Source organism: Elgaria multicarinata, chromosome 11 (assembly GCF_023053635.1).
Source record: "Elgaria multicarinata webbii isolate HBS135686 ecotype San Diego chromosome 11, rElgMul1.1.pri, whole genome shotgun sequence".
Lineage (NCBI taxonomy): Eukaryota > Metazoa > Chordata > Lepidosauria > Squamata > Anguidae > Elgaria > Elgaria multicarinata.
Window position 1 is genome coordinate 11,390,570 of NC_086181.1, and position 24,618 is coordinate 11,415,187.

General features: G+C 41.1%; 1 protein-coding gene across 1 annotated transcript in view; it reads left to right on the forward strand.

Annotated features, from left to right (window-relative positions):
- The first annotated feature begins 424 nt into the window (after positions 1-424).
- Positions 425-24,618, forward strand: part of NPEPPS (aminopeptidase puromycin sensitive) — an 85,709-nt gene continuing 61,515 nt past the window's right edge. Inside the window, exons 1-2 of the mRNA XM_063138112.1 lie at positions 425-931; positions 19,533-19,617. Coding sequence (XP_062994182.1) covers positions 809-931; positions 19,533-19,617 — 208 coding nt within the window. The 5' untranslated portion in view covers positions 425-808. The remainder of the gene's footprint in view (positions 932-19,532; positions 19,618-24,618) is intronic.

The following is a 24,618-nucleotide window of genomic DNA, read 5'->3' on the forward strand; positions in this document are numbered from 1 at the left end:
GCTCTCCGGAGAGCCCAACCACCTGACCCGCGCGTGCCGCATTTCTTCCTCTCGTCTCGCCGGCGGAAGACGGGAATCCGCTCCTAATCTAAATCCAAATCATCCCTTCCCTCAGAAAAGGAGCCGTTTAAAAAAAAAAAATCTCAGCGCGCATGCGCCACCATGGCAGCGCCCTCCCTTCTCCCTCCACTTCCTAGGTTGACGTCTTTGCCACGCGCGTCAGCCGTCGCGCGAGTCCCTCCTGCTCCTCTTGGCCGTCGCTGTCTCGGGCACAGCGAGAAACCTGCGAATGGCCCGTGGACGTCTCCTTGCCCGCCTGGTTCCCGTCAGTTTCTCGGCGTCGCCTTTTTCTAATGCGCAGGCGCCGGCGGCGCGAGTGCGTCATCCCACGAGCGCCCTCCGCCTTTCCACCTCTTTTCTCGGCCGTGAGGCGGCACAGGCGCGCGAGGCCGAGGGGAGGAGAGGAAAGCGGGGCGCGCATGCGCAGTGGGCGCCCTGCCATCCGTGGCTGTCTGTAGACGGAGGGCGGCAGCAACAACAGCACAAGCGGCAGGTCAGCGCTCGCTCGCGGCAGGCCCTCTTCCCGTCTCTCTCTCGGTTGGGGCAGGCGCGACGCGCGCGGCCGCCGCCTCCTCCTCCCATTTCCCGTCTCCTCCCTCTGTCAGCGGGGGGTCGCCGCCTCCCCCTCAGTGCGCGCGCGCGCTGGGCCTCCCCGATCGCCTCAGCCGCCGCCGCCTCCTTCTCAACCACCAGCTCCAGCAGCAGCGCCTCCTTCTCCTCCTCTTCCCGTCTTGCTGCCGCCGTTGCGATGCCGGAGAAGCGGCCCTTCGAGCGGCTCCCGGCCGAGGTGCGCCCCATCAATTACGGGCTCTGTCTCAAGCCCGACCTTATCGACTTCACCTTCGAGGGAAAACTCGAGGCCGCCGTGGAGGTAATGCGGGGCTGCGAGGGATGGGCGAGTAACTGGGCGCGGAGGGGGGGGGGTTGGGTGTGTACGCGTGTGTAGGGCTAGGTATTTGGAGGTGGTGAGGGAGGGTCCCTGGGAGAAAGAAGGGAGCAGGCCGGGGGGAAGGGTGAGTGTACGTGAGCTGTGGGAAGAAGGAGAGGCCAAGGAAGGTAGGGCACAGGGCGAGGGAAGGCCTTGAGGTAGGCGGCTAGGTGTGAATGGTGAGAAAGGTGGGGAGGGTTTGGCGGCCCCCTGAGTGTATGGGGATGTGAGAAAGGGGAATTGATACGAGGTAGTACACAGGGGAAAGGGTTTGGGCCGCGATGGCTGGACTTGGGGTAAGTGATGGGGGTGTGACTCGGAGAACAGGGGCGGGAGAGGGTGTGTGAGTAGGAAGTAAGAAGGGTTTTGTTGGCTTGCTAGGAGAGAAAAAGAGGGGTGGGTGGAGGCTTGTCCTTAATGTACTGATGCTGGGAGGTCATCACTTTAAGTCGCAAGTGTTGGTGGTGGACACTAGCCTGAGATGGGTGGTGGCACTGACCACAGCTCTTTAAAAATCTTGTGTTATGTTTAGGGGTGGATCTGTCTTAGTGGGGAAGAGGCTCTTATGGGATGGTGGAAGAAGAATATGTTCTTTCAGCGCTATGGGAAGTACATTTTCTAATAGAGAGAGATCCCTCCAGGATAGTATGTCCGAGGGAAAGGGTTCAAGTTTCTTCAAGTGTTCTGAACTTAAGGAACCGAGAAAACCTTTTGATGAGGAAGTCTAATCTATAAAGGTTGGAGACATTCTTGTTGGATTGAGTGGGAAGGAATCCTGATTGGGTTTTTTTTTTTTATTTCTGGATGGGAGTAAGTATCATCTGTAGGTTTGGGAAAGGTCTCTACTTAGGAAGGGAAAGTTGGCTTCAGAATTTTATGTCTCATCTTACCTCAAACTTTGGGAGTTGAGATTGAAGTTCTTTGGGTGTAGTTCTCCTTGGATTCTAGATATGTGATATCATCTTAAAGAAAATGACATTCAAGACAGAGGTGTAAAATCTGCAAGGAATTGACCCCTAGCCTGGGGAACAGCATTTTGCAGGAGAAAAAACCCACACGTTTTCTCTTGGGATGGATAAGGGTCATAATGGAATATATACATTTTTGCATCTAAATTATCTCCATTTCTGTTAATATAAAATGTGTCTAGTTTCTCTTTACTTGTGTTTTCCACTTACCAAGAAACCTGTGTGTATATCTAAGGATGGAACTAGTTTTTGAATAACAGCTGTATTTTATATTTTCAAAAATGGCAGATCAACCATTGTTTGTATCTTTTCCCCAGCAACTCTTGGGGGAGTCATAGGAGCCACCTGAAAAATCTCTGTACCTGCTAGAGTCTAATTTGAATTTCTGCAGCTTTCTCCCACTTCAGACTTTATCCATCTTAAGACTGTAACCAAATGCAGACTTCCTCCCCTCTCCCCACTTTTGTTTTGTTTACCACCTTGCCTGATAGAGTTCTGGAGAACTCAAAGGTTTGGGTGGTATTTTGTGACTTTTGATTTGTCCTAATAAAGGTGTTGTGATATGGGTTTTGGAAATTTTCTTTTGCTAACATGGCTACCATGTTTTGATGGAATATGTATATTTTTGAAAACTTTCTTTTCTTGTCCTGTTAAGAGTACTAAGCCTAAGGGAGACTCATCAGTGAGTGTCATATAGACAATCATATGCACAAAGCTATTCTTCTTGGTAAAAGATGGGGACTTTTGGCTACTGTAACTTCATGATTGTGCTTTCTTACTAAGGAACTTTAATAGGAGTATTAAAGACTCCTCTGAGATGGCTTGAGGGTTTCTTCACAAGAAACGGGGGATTGCCTTGCTCATTGGGAGAGCTTTTGTGTAGTATAAGAGGTAGTGGAATTGAGTATGTATCCTTTTTTAGTTTGCACATCTAATTGGTTTCAGAATATGGGGTTGTCTGCTGTTAGGGGTGGAGGTGAATAGATCTTTAGGAAAGTAATGCAAAGAGAATTATTTCCTTTCCATTTGGTGTATATTCTCATGTCACACTTACTATCCCTTGGGAATACTCTAAATGATCTTTATCCCTTGCCTTACATTCATGTAGTGTAAGACCCCTAATTTAAAGCTTAAAGTAGTTGAAGGGTGCATGGAAAAATATTGCTGACACTGTTTTGGTTCTTTAAAAATGCAATCCTATGCATGTTCAGACAGAAAAAAGTCTTACAACTTGCATCATTCCTCAGCCAGCCACATAGAGATTTGCCCAGTACACTTGGTTTCCCTCCTGGTATTGTGGAAACTCTGTTCTTGCTTTCCTTAGAGATAGGAGTGCTAGCAATTTCAGCCAGCTGAACAGTTACACCAAATTAAAATGCAGATGAGATGGCAAACATGATTAGCCTTAAATGTGGAAAGGTACAAAACTCTGACTCTTGATTTTTTTTTTAGAAGGTAGAGGAAGCTTTCCTTGTGAAATTGGCATGTGAAGAATATAGGTCTTGCTAGCCTTTTCTGAACTATTTCCTAATGTGGGGTGACTCAAGTGAACATGGAAGTGTTTCACTCGTTAGAAACACAATGAAATTCTTCATCATATAGAGTTCTGTAACCCTGTCATTTAATAATGCATCCTTCATGAGTAAGATTGGTTAAGTCTCCCAGGGCATTGCTGGTCAATAAGTGTATACTAATCTAGTTCAGTTGCTAGTATGGTTGTAGACTTGTGGAGGATGGCAGTGTGTTACTCAATTAGAGTGAGGATCTAAGAACCTTAAAAGCAGCTGTTGATAAAGTCGGTTTAATGGGGGGAAATAACAGTTTTGTGTCTGTTTTTGCTTTTGTTAATTTTGTGTTCTTTAATTATTGTGTTAAATTGAGATTTGTGTCTATTTGCACTTAGTTTCTACTAGTCTATCTTTAGATCCCTATTTAGACCCATATTTAGAACTGGAAAGCTCTCATATAAACAATACTGGAAAAATGTTTGTTTCCTATGACTGTACAATTTTTAAAATTTCCCCATTGAGGAGGAACCCCAGCGACAAAGTGTCTCAGCCCCAGTGACAAAGTGTCAAGGTAAAAAGAACCCATGCAAGTTTAGCAATAGGGCAAATAGGCCAGGGCAGCCGGTCTTTTCCTGCCTTCTTCTAGTCAAGAACTTAGTTGTTTATGTAAACAAACCTACTAACCCCAAAAAGCCAGGTATGAAGCTGGAAAGCCAGCAGCGGTGTGGGAATTATCCAGTTTATTGCACTGATTGTCACTGCCTGCTGGCGAGAAGTTGTGAGTATGTGCTTGGTGAAATGAGCTCTGGGCTCTCAGATCTGTTCATTCCCTTGAAGCCAAGGTTGCCCACCTGGAGAAGGTGACAGAAGCAGAGAGGTTTGTGGACAAGACCTTCGGGGATGTGATAGTGGTGTCCCAATCCCAAGGTGATAGCTCCTCTACCGTCATGGAGAATGAGGGTCTTGGGAAAGGAGGGTGTTACCCTGTGGAAGATGGAGAATATTCCTTAGAAGGGACCCATTCTTTGGAGGACAAACAGATACCCTCTTGTGCCTTCAGGGGGTGGGTGGGGGCTTGTTGTAGAGGGAGATTTAATCACTAGAGTCACAGACAGCTGGGTTTGTGATGGGTGTGTAGACTGCATGGTGAATTGCTTGCCTGGTGCAAACACTGGATATTGCACTTCAGCTAGTACAGGGATGAGCAATAGTGGGAGGTCTGGAGGTCATTTTCTCCAGTGGCCCACACCCTGAGGGGGAAAAAGGAGTTTGTTGATAAAATTGGCAGCAAACCACTCCGTAGCACTGCAGGGCCAGCTAGACTGGCAAAACTGAGGGGTCTCAATACATGAATGAGACGGTGGTGTACCATGATACAGGTTTAGATTTGTTAGGCGTTGGAGAAAGTTTTGGGGCAAGCCAAGCCAGTACAAAAGGGATGGGCTGCATATGAACCAGAATGGAACCAAACTGCTGGTGCTTAACATGAAAAAGTTGCAATGCAGCTTTTAAACTGAACCTTGGGGAAAAGCGGATAGGAGCTGAGGAGTGACTGGTTCGAGTTGAATCATCCCTAGGGAATTAAGGTGAAAAAGTTTCCAGTTGCCCAATGGGGTGGAAATAGGCCATGCACATATAGTAAAAACATGATAGCCGGTCAAAGAAGCTGAAGGGCTGTAGGGGAAATGCATATGCCAGAGACTTTCGAAGTGGGAAATCATGCATAAGTGTTCTTGTGCTAATGTTAGAAGCCTCTGAGCCAAGATGGGAGAGTTGGAGTGCTTTGTTTTAAAGGAGAACATATAGTGGGCATAACGAAACGAAGTCCAGGGTTGCCTCCACTTTTGTTATTCCTATGACCAGCTGTAGTAGGGTGGAATCAAACACACATTTCTTTTCTCTATGTGAGGGGAATTAAAGTCACAATTGCTTTCTCCTTTGGATACCTTTGATTTTGTTCTTCATCTCAAGATCACTCTGAGCATTTTGGTCAGGGGGATGATAGCATGGCCCCAGTACTAAATTATATTTGGGGCTGGTATTGTTATCCACAGTGATTCTGTGGAGGAGTCTGCTTCACTTAAGGTTTCTAGTTTGGACCCTAACCAATCTATGCCCTCTTTCACATATAGTACACTTTCTAATGCTCCACTTGTAAAATAGCAGATTTCAGTGGATCTAAATCTGATCCCAAACCTTTATATGCATTACAATGTGGGTTAAGCTCCATTATTCTGAAAAGAAGAGCCTCCTACAAAATAATGTCCAGGCAGTTCTCACAAATTGTTTTGGGACAGAGAAAATGATTGTTTTGCCCATAACTGGATTTGTGTCTCAGCAGGAATAAATTTTACTTTGAAGAGTTTAGAGAGAGAATTTGGCTACGTAAGCTGAGATTAGAAAACACTGGGGTGACCAGTTGAGTAAATACCATGGAGACAACTTACAGGGGAAAGGAATGCAAACTCCAGCAGAGAGCAGCCTGTAGGATTCCAAGTTAACTGACTGTGGGGTGTGCATGGGGGATGGGTAGGAGGGAAGAGAGTGAGGCTATAAATGGGAGCCACCAGTTCAATTTAAAACAATAAGATTTCTCAAGCATATGTGGTATTCAGTAAGTGTGGTGACACTTGCAAATGGTGGTTGTTAAATTAGGATGGAAAGTAGCCAAGATTGAACAAGGCGTATTAATTATTTCCTAACCACCTTGCTGTAAAGGTTCCTTGGGCAATTATGCTATCACCCTGGAACTGTCTTTTAACACTTATAGCCAATATTTCAAAATGTGCTGGATTTTGTGGCTGTTAACATGTTTAAAAGAGAATGTGATAAAATTAGTCTGTGTTTATCCATGTTTGTGCCACAGCTAACATAGAAATAAGAATGCTTCTAGCACATATAAAGGCTAATATTGTCTCTAAAATGTGATTGGGCAATTCGTTTAGAACAAATATAATAAGTAAATGATTAGCATTATCTGAGCATTTACCATTTCACAGTTGGTGGAAATGCTGGACACATTCTAAGATTATTATTCTGAAGTATCTTGAGATAACCCTGTAGAAGTCTGAATCTTGTCCGTATGTTCTTATCTATTTAGATTGCGATCTTAGTCACACTTACCTTGGTGTAAGCCCCATTAATCTCAATAGGTCTTACTTCTGAGTAGACAAGCCTGGGATTGCACTGTTAAACTGCTTTCTAAATCATCCTAACAGCTGTCCGTGTGTTAAAATTGTTCTTCAAAAGCCTCTAACCCACTTCATATAATAATATATAGAAAGCTTTAGTATATTGTATGTTCACATGTTCTTCAGTTGTATACCAAAGTCAGAATATCTGCTTAACTAGGTACTTTTAGTAGATAAGGTGGTCCAGGGTCAAGCAAATTCTAGACTGACTCTGGGATCACTGTGTGACCTTGAACAAATCCCCAGGAGGAAAATAGGAATAAGAGAGAGCCTGCTTTAAAGGATTATACAGAAGATGAGTGAGGAAAGGGAAATATTTACAAGTTGAATTAATTTTGATGTCAGTGCACTTAATTTAACTTATCGGAAAGCATACTAAGGGGGTACATGTGTCAAAAAGTATCTGAAAATAACTATTGAATTTGATTTGTTTTTTGGAATGTGGGTACAAAGAAAAAAATGATGTAGGGAGCAATCCTATGCATGTTTAGACAGGAAATACTACAATTCCCAGCATTCCCCACCCAATAGGACTTTTTACTGTTTAAACTGCATAGGATTGTGCCCTTAATAAGATGCTAAATGTTTCAGGAATGGTGACTGGGATACTTCCTAACCTAGTGAGCCTGAGACTAGCAGTAATTTTGAAGAAGCATAGTATTACTTTATGACTTCGTATGTGTGGCTATACATGTAATAGTTCAGTCATTGGCCCACTGGTGACAACTTCTGCACTTCAATCTCAGACAAGAAATGCTAAATGGTCCTTGTAATCTAATTTTTGGTCATTAAATGCCCAAGCATGTGAGCTTTTTAATTGATCCTTTTGAATCTATTCCTCAGTGGCAACTCTCTTGTATTCATGCCAGCACCAGAGAGCAGGAGCATTTTTGTGATCAGCAGATAAGATACTTGATTTTTATTGATATTGTAACAAGTCATGTGATTTCAAATGCTGGTAAAGGAATTACAGTTTATTTGCAGCCATTCATTTTGGCATAGCATTGCTTTTGTCATTGGAAAAAATGGTGTATTTGGAATCTGCTTTGTTCTCAAGAAGGAAGAAAAACCCACTACTGTGCTTCGTTACTTCAAGTGTATTAAATTAACACATGCAGCAGTAGTATCTTAAAGCACTAAGTTTTGCGGATAGCTTGTAGATTAAAATACTTTCCTGTCTAGGTGACATGCTAAAGTCCTTTTGTGACTTTTCCATCACAGTAAATCTAAACAGTTGGTACACTGGTAAAGTTTATAGCAGCAGTATTATGACAGCAAGTTACTTGGAATTAACCCTCTACTTCAGTTGCTGGACAGCTTTTCATGAAAAGGTTATAGAAAAAAAGTTGTCTTGACAAGATTGTATGTTAATTTTAGATGCTTGGTACCTGTGTATGAAGAACCATGAAAACAGAAAATTCTGTTTAAGAGGCTACAGAAAAGATTTTTGTGTATGATATTGCAATTTCTGTTAAGTTAAGAAACTCTCTGGCTCCATGCTTAGACGTGGTATCATTTGTTTCCTGGAAATCGCAATACTTACAGGCATATATATAATTGTCACTTGGAGTTGAGGAGTTGATTGACCGGGTAGCTAGCAAAACTAGGGGAGAACCTAGCATTGTTAAAAATGCCATTTTGAACGTTCCTGAGAAGATGACATAGAGGAAGTTATGATTTTTAAAAGTTTTAAAAAATAATTTTATGGGCATGATGGATATATATCTGGTACAACTTAATACTTTATTTTTTACGTTTTCATTGGCCTGTAGTTAAAGTAAGTTACTTAATTATCTGTAAAAGTACTGAAGAATTATATCTGTGTGTATGTCTTCCAAATGTTTTCAGTCAAACATGCCCACCCTGTTTGCATGTAACAAAAACTCATGGGTTGTTTAAGCCATGGATTGTTGGGGCTGAGCAGCAGCAAGCTAGAGCACTACCTCCTGGATGCCTGTTGTTTCCACTTTCAATTACTAACCCAGGAATGCCCTGTTCTAGATTATTGTTACATCCGAACCCAAAACCTCTTGGTTGTTTAGGAGTTAAACAACCCAGAGTTAACCCAACAACAAACCATGGGTTGACTATGGGTTACTTAATTCATATACAACCCAGAGTTTCCGGGTTCGAATGCAACGATAATACAGGAATGGAGGCGTTCCTGGGTTGTTACATGACAGTGGAAGCAATGAGTATGTGGAAGACATTCCAGTCTCACTTAATCAGTAATTTAACAATCCAGGAAGTGTGGTTACATACGCACCAGGTCTAAGTAGTTCACAACAATTAAGCGAAGCTGAAAGGAAAGTACATCTTGTTATATTGTAAGTTTGCTTTTTTGATTGTTTTGAAGGCAGATTTTATTTTATATTTAATAGTAAAAAAAACAGCTAGTTGTGCTGTGCTGAGACAAATTGGCTTACTGACATGAGCTTTTATAAGCAAAAGAAACTAAACATTAATATACACGGAGTATTAAAAAAAGAATAATAGGCCTTTCTGCAGCTTGAAGTGTTTATTAATAAAAACATATTTGTTCTGTATTCCTATAAGCATAAAATCACAGTTAGATTTCCATAAACTCTTACAGTGATGAATACTTTTCCCCTTTGGTGACCACTCCTGTACTGTTCCTATTGGTGGGCACTCTTGTACTTTCTGCAAAAGCCTTGCTTGTGGCAGAGAAATCTCCCCTCCTTTCCTCCTCAAAGAGCTTGGGGGAGGAAAGGAAGAATGGTTTCTTTCCCTTCCTATTGCACTTAGAAGCTTCCTCCTTCCAAAAGCCCACTTAAAAGCCTTAAGATAGGTTGATAGCACCCTGCTGTGCTTCCACCAACTCTGTGCCAGGTTCAGACATCAAAGGTTCATGGATGTTATGGGTAACTGCTCTCCATTTGGAGAATTTCCTTCTACTGATACTTTGCCATAGCCCTTGCCTTATTTTTGAAACAGTATTAGGACCTTTCTATCTGGAAAACATTTGGCTATGAATAAATATGTGTGAGCTTGAGTTAGGGCCGGGGAAAGAAATGTTTAACTTCATAGCAATTTTATTGCGTTTATTTTTAGATAATGTTATACCCTGAACTAAATTTCTAGTGATAAGGCAGACTGTAATGGAGGTGTCATAACTCAGCAGTAATCAGTGTTTTTAATATTCTAGTGCCCAGCTCCATCGCTGATATTGCCAGTTAAAAAGGTAGCAAGTCTGTGAATCACCTCTGCCTGAGTCCTTGGAGAGCTGCTGCCAGTTATACAATATTGGGTTAGATTAAATTATCTGACCTTTGACACTGAAACTGTTGTAAGCCTATAGAACCAAAACATTTTTTTACAGTGTGAAGCTTTGTGTTAGGCGTGTGGGAAATGGGTCTTATGGCAATGGTCCTTCCGTGTTAGAAGCTGACTGTATGCTTATGAGCAAATGTAAAGTATTGCTCTCCAAACTACAATAGGAAAGGCTTCTGCTATATACAAAAGCTGTCAGGAAAAGGTCAAACAATAGAGGGACCTTTTAAGCCTCTTCTTTTACAGTGCCTCTGTTTTCTTATTTGCCTGAAGGACGTCCTAGTGTACTTAATAAAGTTTAACCTGTCTTTGTTGCTTTTTATAGCTTGCTTGTGCAGTATCTGCCAGGCTTGTGGATCATGCTGATTAGGCGTTGATTTTGTTATTTCAGGTCATTGTGTTTAAGATGCTGAACATCTTTGACTGTACAATGTATTTGTAGTCTGGCCAAATGTTGAAGGCCACAGATTTTAACATGCCAGAAAGTTCTTCCCTGAGGGGCTAATTGAGGTTGTGCAAATTACAATAACTAGGGCAATGGCAGGTATCCAAAGAACTCCATTACTTACTCCATACACTTAAGGGTGCTTTGGCTGGACTCCCCCCAAACTGCAGCCTCCTAGGTTACGTACCAAACCAAGTTTGAAACTGCATGGCTTTTCAAGCGCAGTATGTATTATGACATAGGGACTCTGTTGTTCAAAGAAAAAAAAAAGAAGTGAAAATTTCACTAGGCACACCCCCAAGTACTTGGGCAAACTAAAGTAGGTCTTTGGATCCTGGCCAATCTCTGTTGTAGGTTCCAATATTTCTGGCAGGATATCTTGGAATTCCTGATATTCACGCCTAGCTCTTCTACCATTGCTTCTAGATCTTTGCAGATTTTGCCCCCAAACCTCTAAATCCTTGAGGTCAGCAGTGTTATAATTAGCTGAACTCAACCATGTGGTTAAACAAGTTTAAGAACAACTTTTGCAGAGGAGCTGACTTTGACAGCTTGTCAACCTGTCATTTAAATGCTGAACCACATTATTTTCCTGTAAAGAATTAACAGCGGTCTTGAGCAGTGGAGGGTGTTGTTGTATATTATATTACCAGATTTACTGCTTGGCTACTATGATCTACACTGGATGCAAATCAGGGAAAAATGTGGTTGCTCAGATAAGGCTAAAGAATGACATTGCTGACATTGACTCACAGACGTGATCTTACAGCTCTTTCTGCTTTTATGTTCTTGTGTGGCAATCAGTTTTATTTTCATTTTGGGGTGGGTGAGATTAATAAATAACGTGTATCACGGTCTAATATGTTGGAAAGGCTAGCTGCCTGAAATTGAAAGTTCTGCTGTGGTGGATTGTAACAAATTACTGATGGGGTTGGCTGCCCATGTAACCATTCTCCCCTACAACCCAATCTTCACCTCCTGTTGCTTGCCTTACACTTCTAAAGCAGGGCTAGGCAATGTGGTGCCCAACGAGACACCACTACTCCAATTTTTATTTTAAAAATATTTTTATATTTCTTTCTGGCAGCTGGGATTGCTTCAGACCGAAGTGGGAGCCTCTAGCTGCTATCGCCTTAATTTCCCAAGAATGCCTGTGGGCAGGTCACTTGTCTTTTGTGACTAGCCATGGTTATGTGTAGTTTGCAGGGAAAAGAAGCACCACTGAACAGATAATGAATGAGAGACTAGCTCTGGTGCTGCTGAAAATGGTTAAAATCTTTAATAAATCTTATTCATATGCAAAATTCTCTACATTTTGGATTGATTGTAATCCTTCCTCAGGAGCTGCAATTAATGAAAATTATACTGTTTAAAAATATTTGAACAAACAAACAAGATATGGAACACAACACCTTTATCAATCCAAACTTTTAAACAGAGGTTTGTTGCTTTTATAACCAAGATTTGATGATGATGATGATGATTATGCCCAGGACAGTTTCTCAAATTTTGAAATGTGCCCACGAGCCTGAAAGGTTGTCCACCCCTGCCCTAAGGGAATAGGATCTCTTTCAAAGGAACATAGTGCAAGAAAGGGAACACATGGAAGGGGGATTCCTTGGGCTGAGGTTTGGGTCTTTAAAGTCAAAACCAACACTTTGAATTGGGTCTGGAAGGAAACTGGCAAGTAGTGCAGATTGTTAGGATAGGCATTATATGATCTGTCTGGCTAGCACTTACCAGAAGCTTAGTCACTGTATTTTGGGGCAGTTGTAGTTTAAAAACTTCAAAGTCAGCTCCACGCAGTACACTTTGCTGCAGTCCAGTCTAAAGGTTGCTACAGCATGTATCATGGTGGCTAGGTTACTCAGTTTCCATTCACACTCCTGCTCACTCTGAGCAGGGGAGAATGCACCCTCCCCAGCTCTCTTCATCTGGTGTATGATCCAGATAACTGGAGGAATGGAATAACAATAGTTTGAGTACACACTGCTGCACTTCTGGATAAACAGTGCTTAGTAAACATATTTGGGTGCATAGGGATCCCAATGGGGTCAGGTATTGGGATTACATATGCATTAATTTATTTTTATGTCACTTTTCATCTCTTACAAAGGGAAGTGCATTTAGTACAGTTGATGGTCCTTTGATAACCTGCTTCAATGCATAGATAGATAGAATACAAAGGTCTACCCACAAACTGTATCTAAATTGATAATGGAATATAGAACCTAAAATATGATGTAATGTAATTAAAGACTACTTGATAAAGTGATACAAAATACATAAAGGATAATAGGAACATTATGTAATGTTTTTAATTTTTGAAATTAAAGGCAGTAGGAAAATACACACACAATATAATTTTATATATTATGTGTGGATTTTCCTATTGCCTTTAATAAGATCATTAAAATATTAAAATTCCTTTTGATGAATAAAAAGCAAACTCCATTCCATTTAACCACAGCTGGCCAATGTTTACTGTTTTTAGCTTTTGTGAACCGCCCAGAGAGCTTCAGCTGTGGGGTGGTATATAAATGTAAATAAATAAATAAATAAATAATGGTCAAAAGGTAATGAGCTTCCGTAATAACTTAAGGCACACAGACTTCCCATTCTTTGAAAAGCGTTTCCACGTATGCATGTTATTGTGTGTGCACTGTGTTAATGGGAGAGCTTTAGTCTGTATATTTTTTCTTAGAAACAAAGGAGGCTAGAAATTACCTCTTTAAAATGCTTATATTCTCTGCAGTGTGCAAGTTAACAAATGTTGCATTAGTAGCCTTAATCAAGTATGGCGTGACTATTACCAGTTCTTATTGTTGTTTTCAAGGTGCTATTGTATGGAAGCTAGAAATTAATGTATTTAATAATGAAGATGCAGTCGCTGTTGCAATTACATCTTTCTCTCTTTATAGTTCTCATGTAAATATTCATATTTGTATGAGGTGATTTTCAGAAAACAATTTTTCCTGCTATGTGGGAGGCTTTAAAAAATTAATCACTGCTCCATAGGTCTTAGTATGCTTCCCTGCAAATTATTAAATGTCTCCCATTTTCAGTTGGCCTGCAGTACAAAATCTCATATGTTAAACTGTGCTTGAATGCTTGCTGTACATTTTCTCATAAAATTTTAACATGTTATGCGAGTGGAGCCTCACTGAAATCAATTGACTCCACTGCAGTGAGTGCATCTTCACAAACACACATTTCTACCTATAAAGCGGAAAGTATGTGTGTGCCATGCATGTCCCAAAATATTTACCCACTTCCACATATGGTACTGCCTTAATGCTGTTCACCCAGACAGGTTTTCATGTACATGGATCAGAAAAAAATCTAAAAACATGAATTTTGGGGGTTTAAGTATTTTTAAAGAATTTTATTAAAAAAAACTAGGTTTACGCCTACAATTCCCAGCATTCCTCGAGTGGAACTCCTAGCATGCCTTGTGGGGGAGGCCAAACTTACTGGCCTTTGGCACTCATTGTGATTCCTAAGCTCAGTCTCAAGCAGTCAACTCAATTCCACATAAAAGGAAACAACCCACATAAATGGGCTGCATCCATTAGCGGTGCCTCATCCCACCTGCCATGTGTGATTTTAAAATCATAACTGGATACAACAGCCTGTTTTGGAGAGGTCAAGCTCTGGACATGCCTCTCCCTTTGAGAGATATCGGTTTTCTCAGAAACTGAGGGAAGCATATGCAAAGCCTTCACCCTTAAAAGGGAGGGAGGGAGGGAAGGAAGAGAAGGAAGCACTCTGCGCATGCCCAGAAACAAGCTTGATGAAAATATGAAAACATATTTTTAGTTTTGCATCTTTTTTTAGCTGGTAGAAAGGGTGTTGTGTGTCCTGATTGTTTTTGAAGTTTAGACGTCTGCTCTGGCCAAGGCATGATGGGAGGTGTAGACTTTTCAGGTAAAAGAAAAAATGTGGTTTATCGCAACGCTCTAACTTAAAATACAGTTCATATTAACACAATTTCCCGTTTATTCTAACAAAACAATTTACTAACTCAACCAAACTAAAAAACCCTAACCAAACTAAAGATGAATAAGTTGCATAGAAATTGATTATATCAAATAAATGTCATAAATATTATTCACGGACCCAAGCAGCGCTGGGCATTTCAGCTACAGTAGTTTTATATAATCTGTCAGCATGTATATCATTTGTTAATGCCTCATTTGTAGGTCTTTGGGGCTAAACATGTAATTATGCTTAACTATTAATCAACTTGATTCCTATAAATATTTTCTGGCACTTACACTATTTTGTAAGGGCTGCTATGTGTGTTTGCAAGAATATTAAATGAAAGACATATTACACAAGTGGCAGAAATGTTGCCCTAAAAAAACCCTCTTGCACATTTACAGATATAGATAGTATTTGTATTAGGGTGCTTGGGATAGTGATGTCGGTTTTCCAGAAAATTTTGAGTTGAGAGCCACTGTGGTATAGTGGTTACAGTATTGGATTGGGACTTGGGACATCTAAGTTCTAGTCCCCACTCTGCTATGAAGCTCACTGGATGACTTTGGACCAGTCACTAGGCACTGACGCTCAGTCTAACCTACCTCATAGGGTTGATGTGAGGATAAAATGGAGAGGAAGAAGATTATGTATGCTGCCTTGGGCTCCTTGGAGGAAAGATGGTATATGAATGTAACTAATAAATAAATAAATAAATGAAATGAAAATTCCAGTTTGAATTGAAAAAAAATCAAATGCCATTTATGGTAATTTGTATAGGGTAATTTGCATTGGAATATTTTCAGTTTACTCTAGAGAGTGATCTAATTTAGCATGTTTACTTTAATTATATTTAGTAAACAAAGCTAAAAAAGTATCCCATGTTAACGTTTTGTCATAATACACCACAAGCATTTGACTGAATTATTTGAAGAAATAATTAAATCACACTTAATGTGGTGTAAATGTTATATTATGTAAACATTTTTATTGAAATACTTGTAAAAAAATGAAAAGACAGTAGCATGTATTTCCATTACATTGCTTAATTTAGGGAAAAAACAAAGGTACTGAAAATTGTTGATGCACTAATTCAGCTTTCCACAACCTGCTAACCTCCAGATGTGTTACACTACAACTCCCAGCATCCCCCAATTAACATGGCTGGCCAGGGATGCTGGGAGTTGTAATCAAACCTATCTAGAGGGCTCCCAGGTTGGGGAAGGCTGCACATACTAATTTTAGCAGTGCAAATAATTGTGCATAATACGCTGACCAACATTCACCTATTGAATTTCAGTGACCTATATGTATTCTTTCACATACTTGCCAGGATTACAACTTTGAAACTTCCAACCTTGCCTAATACTGTATTTGTAATTTGCATTCATTTGTTACTAATGAACTTATGAAATTCTATGGAAAAGTAAATCACTGGGAAAATTTCTGCCTCACATCACTGCCCAGTGGGTGGGATTTGGATGAACAGTTGTTCCTCTCTCTGTGCCTTGGCAATCAGGAGGAACTATTTTTCTCAAAGAGCCCAGTACTCAATGGGCACTACAGCAGTGCTTGTTGGACAGGCTCAGTAAAAATCTAGCTCAGTCTTTTCCAACCTGGCATTCTCCAAATGTTTTGGGCTACAACTCCCAGCATTCCTGGCCATTGGCCATGCTGGCTGGGGCTGTTGGGAATTGCGGCCCCACAACATCTGTAGGGCACGAGGTGTAGGCATTAGACCAGCATCTCTGCAGGCATGTCTGAAGAAGACATGGGAATTGATTCTGAGTCAGAAGGGGATGTGGAAGGGGTTGTCAAGATATCAAGGTTGCAGGAGTAGGGTGAGAACAGCAGTGATAGAGAGAGTTGAGCCCAGTGGCCATCTAGCCAGGTGGATGACAACCAGGCTGGGCCCTCTCCTGGACTGTGGGAATGCAGTCTCCTAACAAAGGGGAGGAGGGGGTGGGTTAGATGTCAGATGAAAAGGGAGGAGCAAGACAGGCTCATGAAGCTCTCCAAGAAACTGATAGCAAGGGAGGCAACCCTATGGAAAGACCTCAGCTCATATGGTAAGCCATTGAGTCTGAGAAGACAGCCCATAGCAGCCAGTAGCAGTTGAGTGTCAACTCTCATTCATGGTGTTTTAAAACAGCTAGTAACCTAAAGCCTACTGTATTATTCAGGAACAAGCTAGGAAAGCTTGTTGCTGCAGAAGGATACTTGCCTGCATAAGGGTACTTTTTGGAGAATGAAGCAAGGCCTGTTTGTTTGTAGTTTGCATAATAAAAGTAATTGACTGGAAACCCAGCTTTACTACAAAGGAAGCTAGGGGCTGGGCACCTGATACAAGGTTGGCAAAGGCAGATCCAGCTTGTCTGACAAGGACTGCTTGTGGAACCCTTTATGTATTGGACCTATTCAGATGAGTTGGTTTTAGTTGATTCTCAGTGCATGGTAACAGCACAAAAAACCATAGTGTGTAGGGTGGGTGGGTGGGAGGGAATAGTAATCTGAATACACCTTTTGCATTTTTATATCATTTTGGAGGTTGTGGTTTTTTAATTGTGGTGCATGGAGAATTGGAATAGTGTTCCAGGTACCTAGGCACTGGAATCAATTTTTTCGAACGAGCCAGTTCCAAATTCTTAGTTATCTGAAAAAATGGGCTATTTCTTAGAAAATAGCAACTTTTTGTAGAGGTATCAGATTGTGGGGAGCTGCATTTTATTTTTTAAAGATTTCTGAGCATTTGCTTTGTCTTTTTGGGCACCTGTGTGATCACAGTTTAGAAGTTCTCCAGCTGAGACTTTGGTGCTGGGTGCCATACTCTTTTCAGATCTCGGTTGGCTCTCCAGCAATTCCATGCAGCCTTTTTTTTAGGCAAACAGCTACATGATGTGGGTGCAAGAAATTATTGAAAAATTCCTGGAATCTCATCATCATCATCATAATTTGTATCCCGCCTATTGCCCAATGCTGGGCCTCAAGGCGGTCTTACAAAGTTTAAAACATACATGGGGGACGGACGGACACAAAACCATAAATGTTTAAAATACACAACAAAATTATAAGACATTAACATAGATGGAGGGCCAGATTATTCTCCAAAGGCCTGCTGGAACAAAAAAGTTTTAGCCTGCTTCTGAAAGCCCGTCAAGGAGGGAGCCAGCCTAGCTTCCCCAGGAAGAGAGTTCCAGAGCACTGGAGCAGCCACCGAGAAGGCCCTCTCCCATGTTCCCATCAAGCGTGCCTGTGAAGATGAAGATATTTAGAAGCTAATGTAAAAGAAGCTGCAGTTAGAAATAAGTTTATTTCCATTTCAGTAAGCCTGATAGTGGTATTTTTTTTCTGCTTTCATGCATTGCCATTTGAGAATGCTGACCAGTTGCTTAAACTCTCACAGCTGGAGTTATGTAAATTAGCAATGTCAGTGGTGTACTGCGAGTTGACCCCTGGATTTGGCATCCATAATCTTCCTGAAAATTAGTTTCATTATTTGAGTTTTCAGTGTGTTCCTACCTGTCCACATACGTAGCCTGAAAGACCTTACTGACTCTACTGTGCTGAGTCTCATATCTGCTCTCCAAGCTTCAGCCTTTTCCTTTCATTCTCCCTCTCCCTTCCATTTCTCCCTTTCCCTTCCATTTTCCAGAACTTTTATCTACTGATCTCAATGGCTTGGAGTAAGACTATTTGCATCTCTCTCTCTCTCTCTCTCTCTCTCACTCACTCACGCACACACACAATGTTCCAGATTGATAGCTGGAACAGGGAGGTTTGAGCTTATAACACCGATTCTGGCCCGCTTGCATTGGCTGCCTATACATTTCCAAGCCCAATTCAAGGTGCTGGTTTTAACCTATAAATCCCTACATGGCTTGGGACCGCAATACCTGATGGAACGCCTCTCCCGACATGAACCTACCCATACACTGCGCTCAACATCTAAGGTCCTCCTCCGAGTGCCTATTCCGAGGGAAGCTCGGAGGATGGTAACAAGGGAGAGGGCCTTTTCGGTGATGCCCCACCCCCCCACCCCGACTGTGGAATGATTTCCCTGATGAGGCTCGCCTAACACTGTTATCTTTCAGGCACCAGGTCAAGACTTTTCTCTTCTCCCAGGCATTTCACAGCATTTAACAACGCTAAGTTTGTTTTTAATGGACCCCAGAATTGTTGTTTTTAAATGGATACTGATGTTTTTATACTGTTGTTTCTTATGTCTCTGATGGTTTTTAAATTTTGTATACTTTTTAATGTTTACTGTTTTAACTTTTGTGAACCGCCGAGAGAGCTTCGGTTGTGGGGCGGTATATAAATGTAATAAATAAATAAATAAATAAATAAATGATTCATAGAGGCCTGAACCAAAGCACCAATAGGCTTGGGCATGGCAGGAAGTTAGTATCACCTCAGTAGAGAGTTAAATATTCAATTAAAGAAATTGTTGGTACTCTGCCTCTTTTATTGCAAACTGCCCAGGTGAAAGTGCTCAACTAAATATGCAGCTTTTTATTTAGCTTTTAGGGTGTAGCTTTTGTTGCTGATCCTGGGCTACATCATATGATATTCCCTCCATGGTGTGATGCCATTGCATCTGACTACATGGGTGGGTCTTGATACTGAAAGTGTATAGACTTTGGAGTTAAGAGCAAGTGAAATCTTGTTTGTCTGCATGTATCTGCTATAACAGCCTTTCCCAAACAGATGCTGCAATTTGCATCATCCCCAGTTAGCATGGCAATTGGCTATGCTGTCTGGAGATTATGGGAGTTGTATTCCACTACTTCTGGAGGGCATCTGGTTAGGGAAGGGCTGTATTATAAGATGGCATGAACAGTGGGTCTAATAAGGTCAATGAGAGGGAACTGTTACTTGTCTTGGGCACGCTGCTTACTCTGAGGTTGTAGTGCCTGTTACTAAGGTATAAGTATACTTTCTTTGCTTTGTTTATTATCCCTGTGAGAAGGCTGAATGGGAGAAGATTGGTCTTGGAATTTTTATTTTCATTGAAGCTACTTGGAAAGTTGAATTGATTTTGGCATGTTATTATTATTATTATTATTTATTTATATAGCATCATCAATGTCGAATTATTGCTTAGATTGTTTGCATCACACTCAATGTTGCATATAATAAAGGTGAACGTGTCTCTTGCAGGTGAAGCAGGCGACCAACCAGATTGTGATGAATTGTGCTGACATTGACATTATTACAGCTTCCTATGCACCAGAGGGAGACGAAGGTAAGAGGAAATCTGGATGCAGCTTCTGTTTGTTCAGTCATCGGATGTAATATTGATCAAATAATAAACTTAGTTTCCAGTAAGCATTTCCTGGCTCCTTTGACATAATATACCCTGTCTCTACTACATTTTGAGTGATGTCTAAAATTTGCTGCGTGGTATATGATAAAGAAATAACATTTTTTATAAAAGTAAAAATGTGATAAGATTAGATGGCTGAGAATTTGGTAAAAAGGGAACATGAGTTATTCCAGTTCTTCAAGAAGAGCAGGCATTTGTATAAGGAAGCGGTGTGTGGCAGTCAGTACTATTACCGTATTTCTTCAATTGCAAGACACACTTTTCCCCCCATATAAACATCTCTAAAAACGGGGTGCGTCTTAGAATCACGGGTGTGTTTATTTCTTAGAATCAAAGCTTTTTTTCTGTTGGTGGTACTGAAATTAGTGTGCGTCTTACAATCGATGGCGTCTTAGAATCGAAGAAATACGGTACTTAAATATTTTGGATTGCTAAATACTTTGTTCGAGGCATACAGACATATGATCTTTCAAGCTGGATATGGCTTACTAGCCGTGTATGGTGACTTACCAGAGATGTAATCCTGATTTGGCAGCCTGTCTGGGATTGCAAACTCAGGGGAATTACTGAATGTTTGGCAGACTACTATACATGGCTGGTAAGCAACGTTTGTTTGGTGGACCATAGTCTACAGGCCTGTCTTAGATGAAAACCCATTTAACATGTCTTAGAGATAACTTTTTGCTCATGAACTGGGAGTCTGCTAGTTCCTTCCTGACCTCCCTGGCAGGTGTAACTTGGGTTTACTAGAATGAATAATCTGAAATAGTTGAGCTCTCTGGATAGCTTTTTTGTGGTACAGCTACTCTGTTTGTGGCATGTAGGCTTGAGTTGCATTGGTTGTGTGTGTTGGTGACAGCAGGTGAATGTAGAAGTCTACCTTGCACCACAGGGTTGTAGTAGATTAGAGGTGTCAAACTTCAGGCCTGCAGGCCAAATCCGTCTTACCTGTGGTCACAATCTAGCCCTCTGGGGTTCTTGAGAACACCATGTGTTCCCTTGGCTCCACCCCCTTTCTCCCAACTGCCAGTTGTTTGGCACTTTTCTAGCTTTTACATGTTTTCCCCCCCAGTAGAGAATGAGTTGATCTCTTTCATTTGGTCCTATGCCACTTATGCAGTATTGTGATATGGAAGGCAAACAGGATTTCTGGGTGAGTCTGTCATTTACCTGAAGAACTTCCCTGTTGAGATACTTAGCATAATTGAAGGTGTGGATGGGTAAGAGGTTCTTGCTTATTTAAATATGTGTAAGTACAAATGTACTGGCAGGAACAACTCTGGGTTTCTGTATTCTCTGCCTAGCTCAAAGCACTGGATGTCTGATGAGAACAGGTTAGTGGAGGGAAGGGTTTATTGGGTAGAATGCATCAGACAGTTGACTAGTTTATATGATTTCTAATAATTATATAACACCTTTCTAAAAGTTAAATGGGACTTACCAAAAATAAAAATATCAGTGAAATAATGAATAACATTTTAAAATCAAAGTACCGCAAGGCTTTAAAATGGTAGCAGGTAAAGTGAGCAATGTTGGGGCCAGCACCATCTCTTTTGAGAGGCTATTCTGTGGTATTCACCCCCACTGCACACTAAATTGGACCCAGCGAAAAGCCCCAGAAATAGAACAAAGTTCTTGGAGAGGCAATTCTTAAGATACTCTTGTCACAGGCTGTTAAGGGCTTTAAAGGTCAAAAGTAACAGCTTGAACTGAGCCTGGAAACAAATAGTAAACAGTGTAGCTTGTAAAGGATTGGTGTAATATGACCCAATCTTCCAGCTCTGGTCAAAACCCTGGCAGCTATATGCTGAACCACTTGAAGCTTCTGTACTGTCTTCGTTTCAATAATTAACTGGGAGGCTACCAAAGTATGAATGACTAAGGCCAGTTTCTTCAGGAAAGAGTATACCTTGCGTAGATGATGAAGCTGAGTGAAGGTGCTGCTAGCCACTACTGTTACATGGGCATCCAAGAACAAGGCTGGGTCCAGGAGTACTCCCATGCTGCCAAGTTTGCTGCTTCAAAGGGAGTGCAGTCTCATCTAGAACAAGTTGTATACATAGGTTGTGAGAACCATGCAACCTCTGTCTTTGCTTGATTATTGACTACTGTAAGACCCTGGCTGCGTTTGGATGTCACAATAGCTCATGATAGATTAATAAAGTAGTCACAGTAACTTTTTTAAAAAATAACCCAGGATCCCCTGCCACACAAGCAGGCTAATAAGCTCCTATGAGTAGCTTATTAAGCTACTGTATGTAAATAAGACTCATCCACTCACCCATTTCCTGTCCTGCTGCAGTCCTCCTGCCTGAGCAGTGGCACAGTTTCATCTCTGAAACACTGGAAGTTTGTAGGATTGGGACAAAACTTCATATATAGCCTCCCCAAGTCAGGAGGCACCTGATCCACCATCTGTGGATCATTTACCAAGGAGGGAAAATCCCAAGTGCACCAAAAAGGGGAAAGTGGCTAAAAATCATGGGGGTTTGCAGGATCAGGATAAAACTCCACACACAGCCTCTCCTAGTAGGGAGGCACCTGATCCATCGTCAAAACCGTGTGGATTTTCTCCAGAGGAGCAAAAAACCCAGCGTGTACTAAAAAGGGGAAAGTGATTAGCAAACCTTGGGGGGTTGCAGGACAGCCTCCTCTACTCAGGAGGCACCCGATGAATCATCAAATCCTGCACCCTGGCACTGACAGCTTGCAAGAAGCAGAGTGGCAGTGGTTTTGGCCACTCCTGCTGTGCAGTTCTCTAGCCAGCCAAAATAAGCCACGTTGACCACCAGACAACATGATAACCCAGGATGGTTTAAATAACCCATTCTGCAGACTGTGGGTTATCAGAATGGGTTATCTTGTCCAAATAAGCCATTGTGGCTTAATTAACCTATTGTGTATTATAACATCCGAACCCAGTCCCTGATTTGCCTTAAGGGGGCTTGTGCAACTAGCTAATTGGATCCAGTTGGTGAAGCTAGCCTCCATGGCAACCAGACTTCTCAAAGTGTGGTGGATATAATGTTCAAGCAATGTAGTCTTCTTTCCTATCCCTTTATAAACATCATGAATTGATACTTAGTAGGGAACTTTTCTTGAAATAATGCAGGGATTAGGTGACCTCTCAGGCACAAGCATTCAGACCAAAGAACACATTTTACATTGCAGGAAGCTGGAGGCTGAAAGAATAAAGGGTGGGGTTAAAGTCTATCAATTTTGGAGCTTGTCAATTTAACCATGTAGTAGAAGAAAGTTTGGTTAAAAATGTGGCATTGCTTTATGTATAGGTTTATAGCACATTCCATCCCAGGGGCAGCTGTTTTTGTTTTGATGAGGCAGGGGATGGAAAAGTTGGTCACGGTTACAGATGTAAAATTTCCAGAAATTTTGAAACCATGGGAAAAAAACTGTTCCCACTCCACCACCCCCCCCCAGAAAAAATGGAAACTTTGAGTAAATAAGTAAGCTATACTTATTTTTTAGCGCTCTTTACAGATCTAAAGTCACTCTGTTGCTTTAAGATTGCCTTCTCCAAACTGGTGCCTTCCAGATATTTTGAAATTCAGATTCGATCAGCTTCAGGCAGCATGGCCAATGGTTGGAAATGCTGGGCACTGTAATCCAAAACATCCAGAGAGCACCAGGTTGGGGTGGGGGGCTGCTTTAGAAACATAAAGCAGCCTTTATGTTCCTAAAGATATTTTATGTAGAACTTAGTTTGCTCATAAAATTAGCATTATGTTTTAAATCTTTTAAAAGTAAACGCATTAAATTTGCATTTATCTGAATAGGTTAAAAATACATTAAATGACCGCTACAGGATCAGAAACACAGGACACTATAGAACAAGACGCAAACTGTCAAGAATGCACAATGGTTGACTTGACTCACATGTTGGGAAACTGAGCATGAATGTCTAAGTAAAATATACTTTAGATCAATAATTGTTATAAGGAGAGAAAGAACTAACTATGCTGTTAATCTTACAGGGAGGATTAAATATATATCTAGTCTTTCTATAAAGGTGTTCTTATGACATAGCTTTTAGAAATCATTTTGGGGAGAGTAAAGGCTGGATAACAATATTGTCTTAAATTCTAAAAGAAAATATTTCATAATCCAAAGCTGTTCATTTTTTGGGGGGGGGAACAAACAGACCCCCCCAGTTGTTCTCCCCCCCCCCCCCCCAATTTTTCTGTTTTTTCCTGGGCTTTCACATCTCTAGTCAGGGGAAGCACCTTTTTGGAAGCTATAAACCCCTTACAGCAGGAGATGTCAAACTTTTAGGACCTGTGGGCACATTTGGGAATTTGTGATACTGCTGTGGGCACCATTGTAAGATGCCTAATCAATGGGTTGTGGCTTTAGCGGCTACTTTTTGTGTCTATAGATCCTAGGCTGCGTCTAATTTAGCAAAAACTTTTGCTTCGTGTTTATTGCACACCGCAACATCTCTTCAATGAGAGTTTGTCTAATTCAGCTAGTTCTTAGCAGTGCAATAAAGCTAGTGATTCTTTTAAACATATCCTGTGTCCAGCAGTTGCTTCTTTTTGTGAGGAGTTTATTACACAGAGTGTTTTTGTTGTGGTTTTTTTTTTTTTAGTAGAACAGTCTTTAATATTCACTGACATACACATTCTTTTAAATTATTTACCTGCTTCATGGAAATTAAGGAATGGTCTGCATAAATGGATTCTCTGCACTCTTTTGACAGCTAAAAGACTAATAATATTACAAAGTTGGAAGGATAAACACTCACCTCCTATAATGCAATGGATTGAGGACCTTTCAGCACTTTCAACATTATAAAGGATGACATATATAGACATCATATTTAGTCCACTTTATTATTTTATTTATTTATTTATTGCATTTCTATATAGCCCAATAGCCGAAGCTCTCTGGGTGGTTCACAAA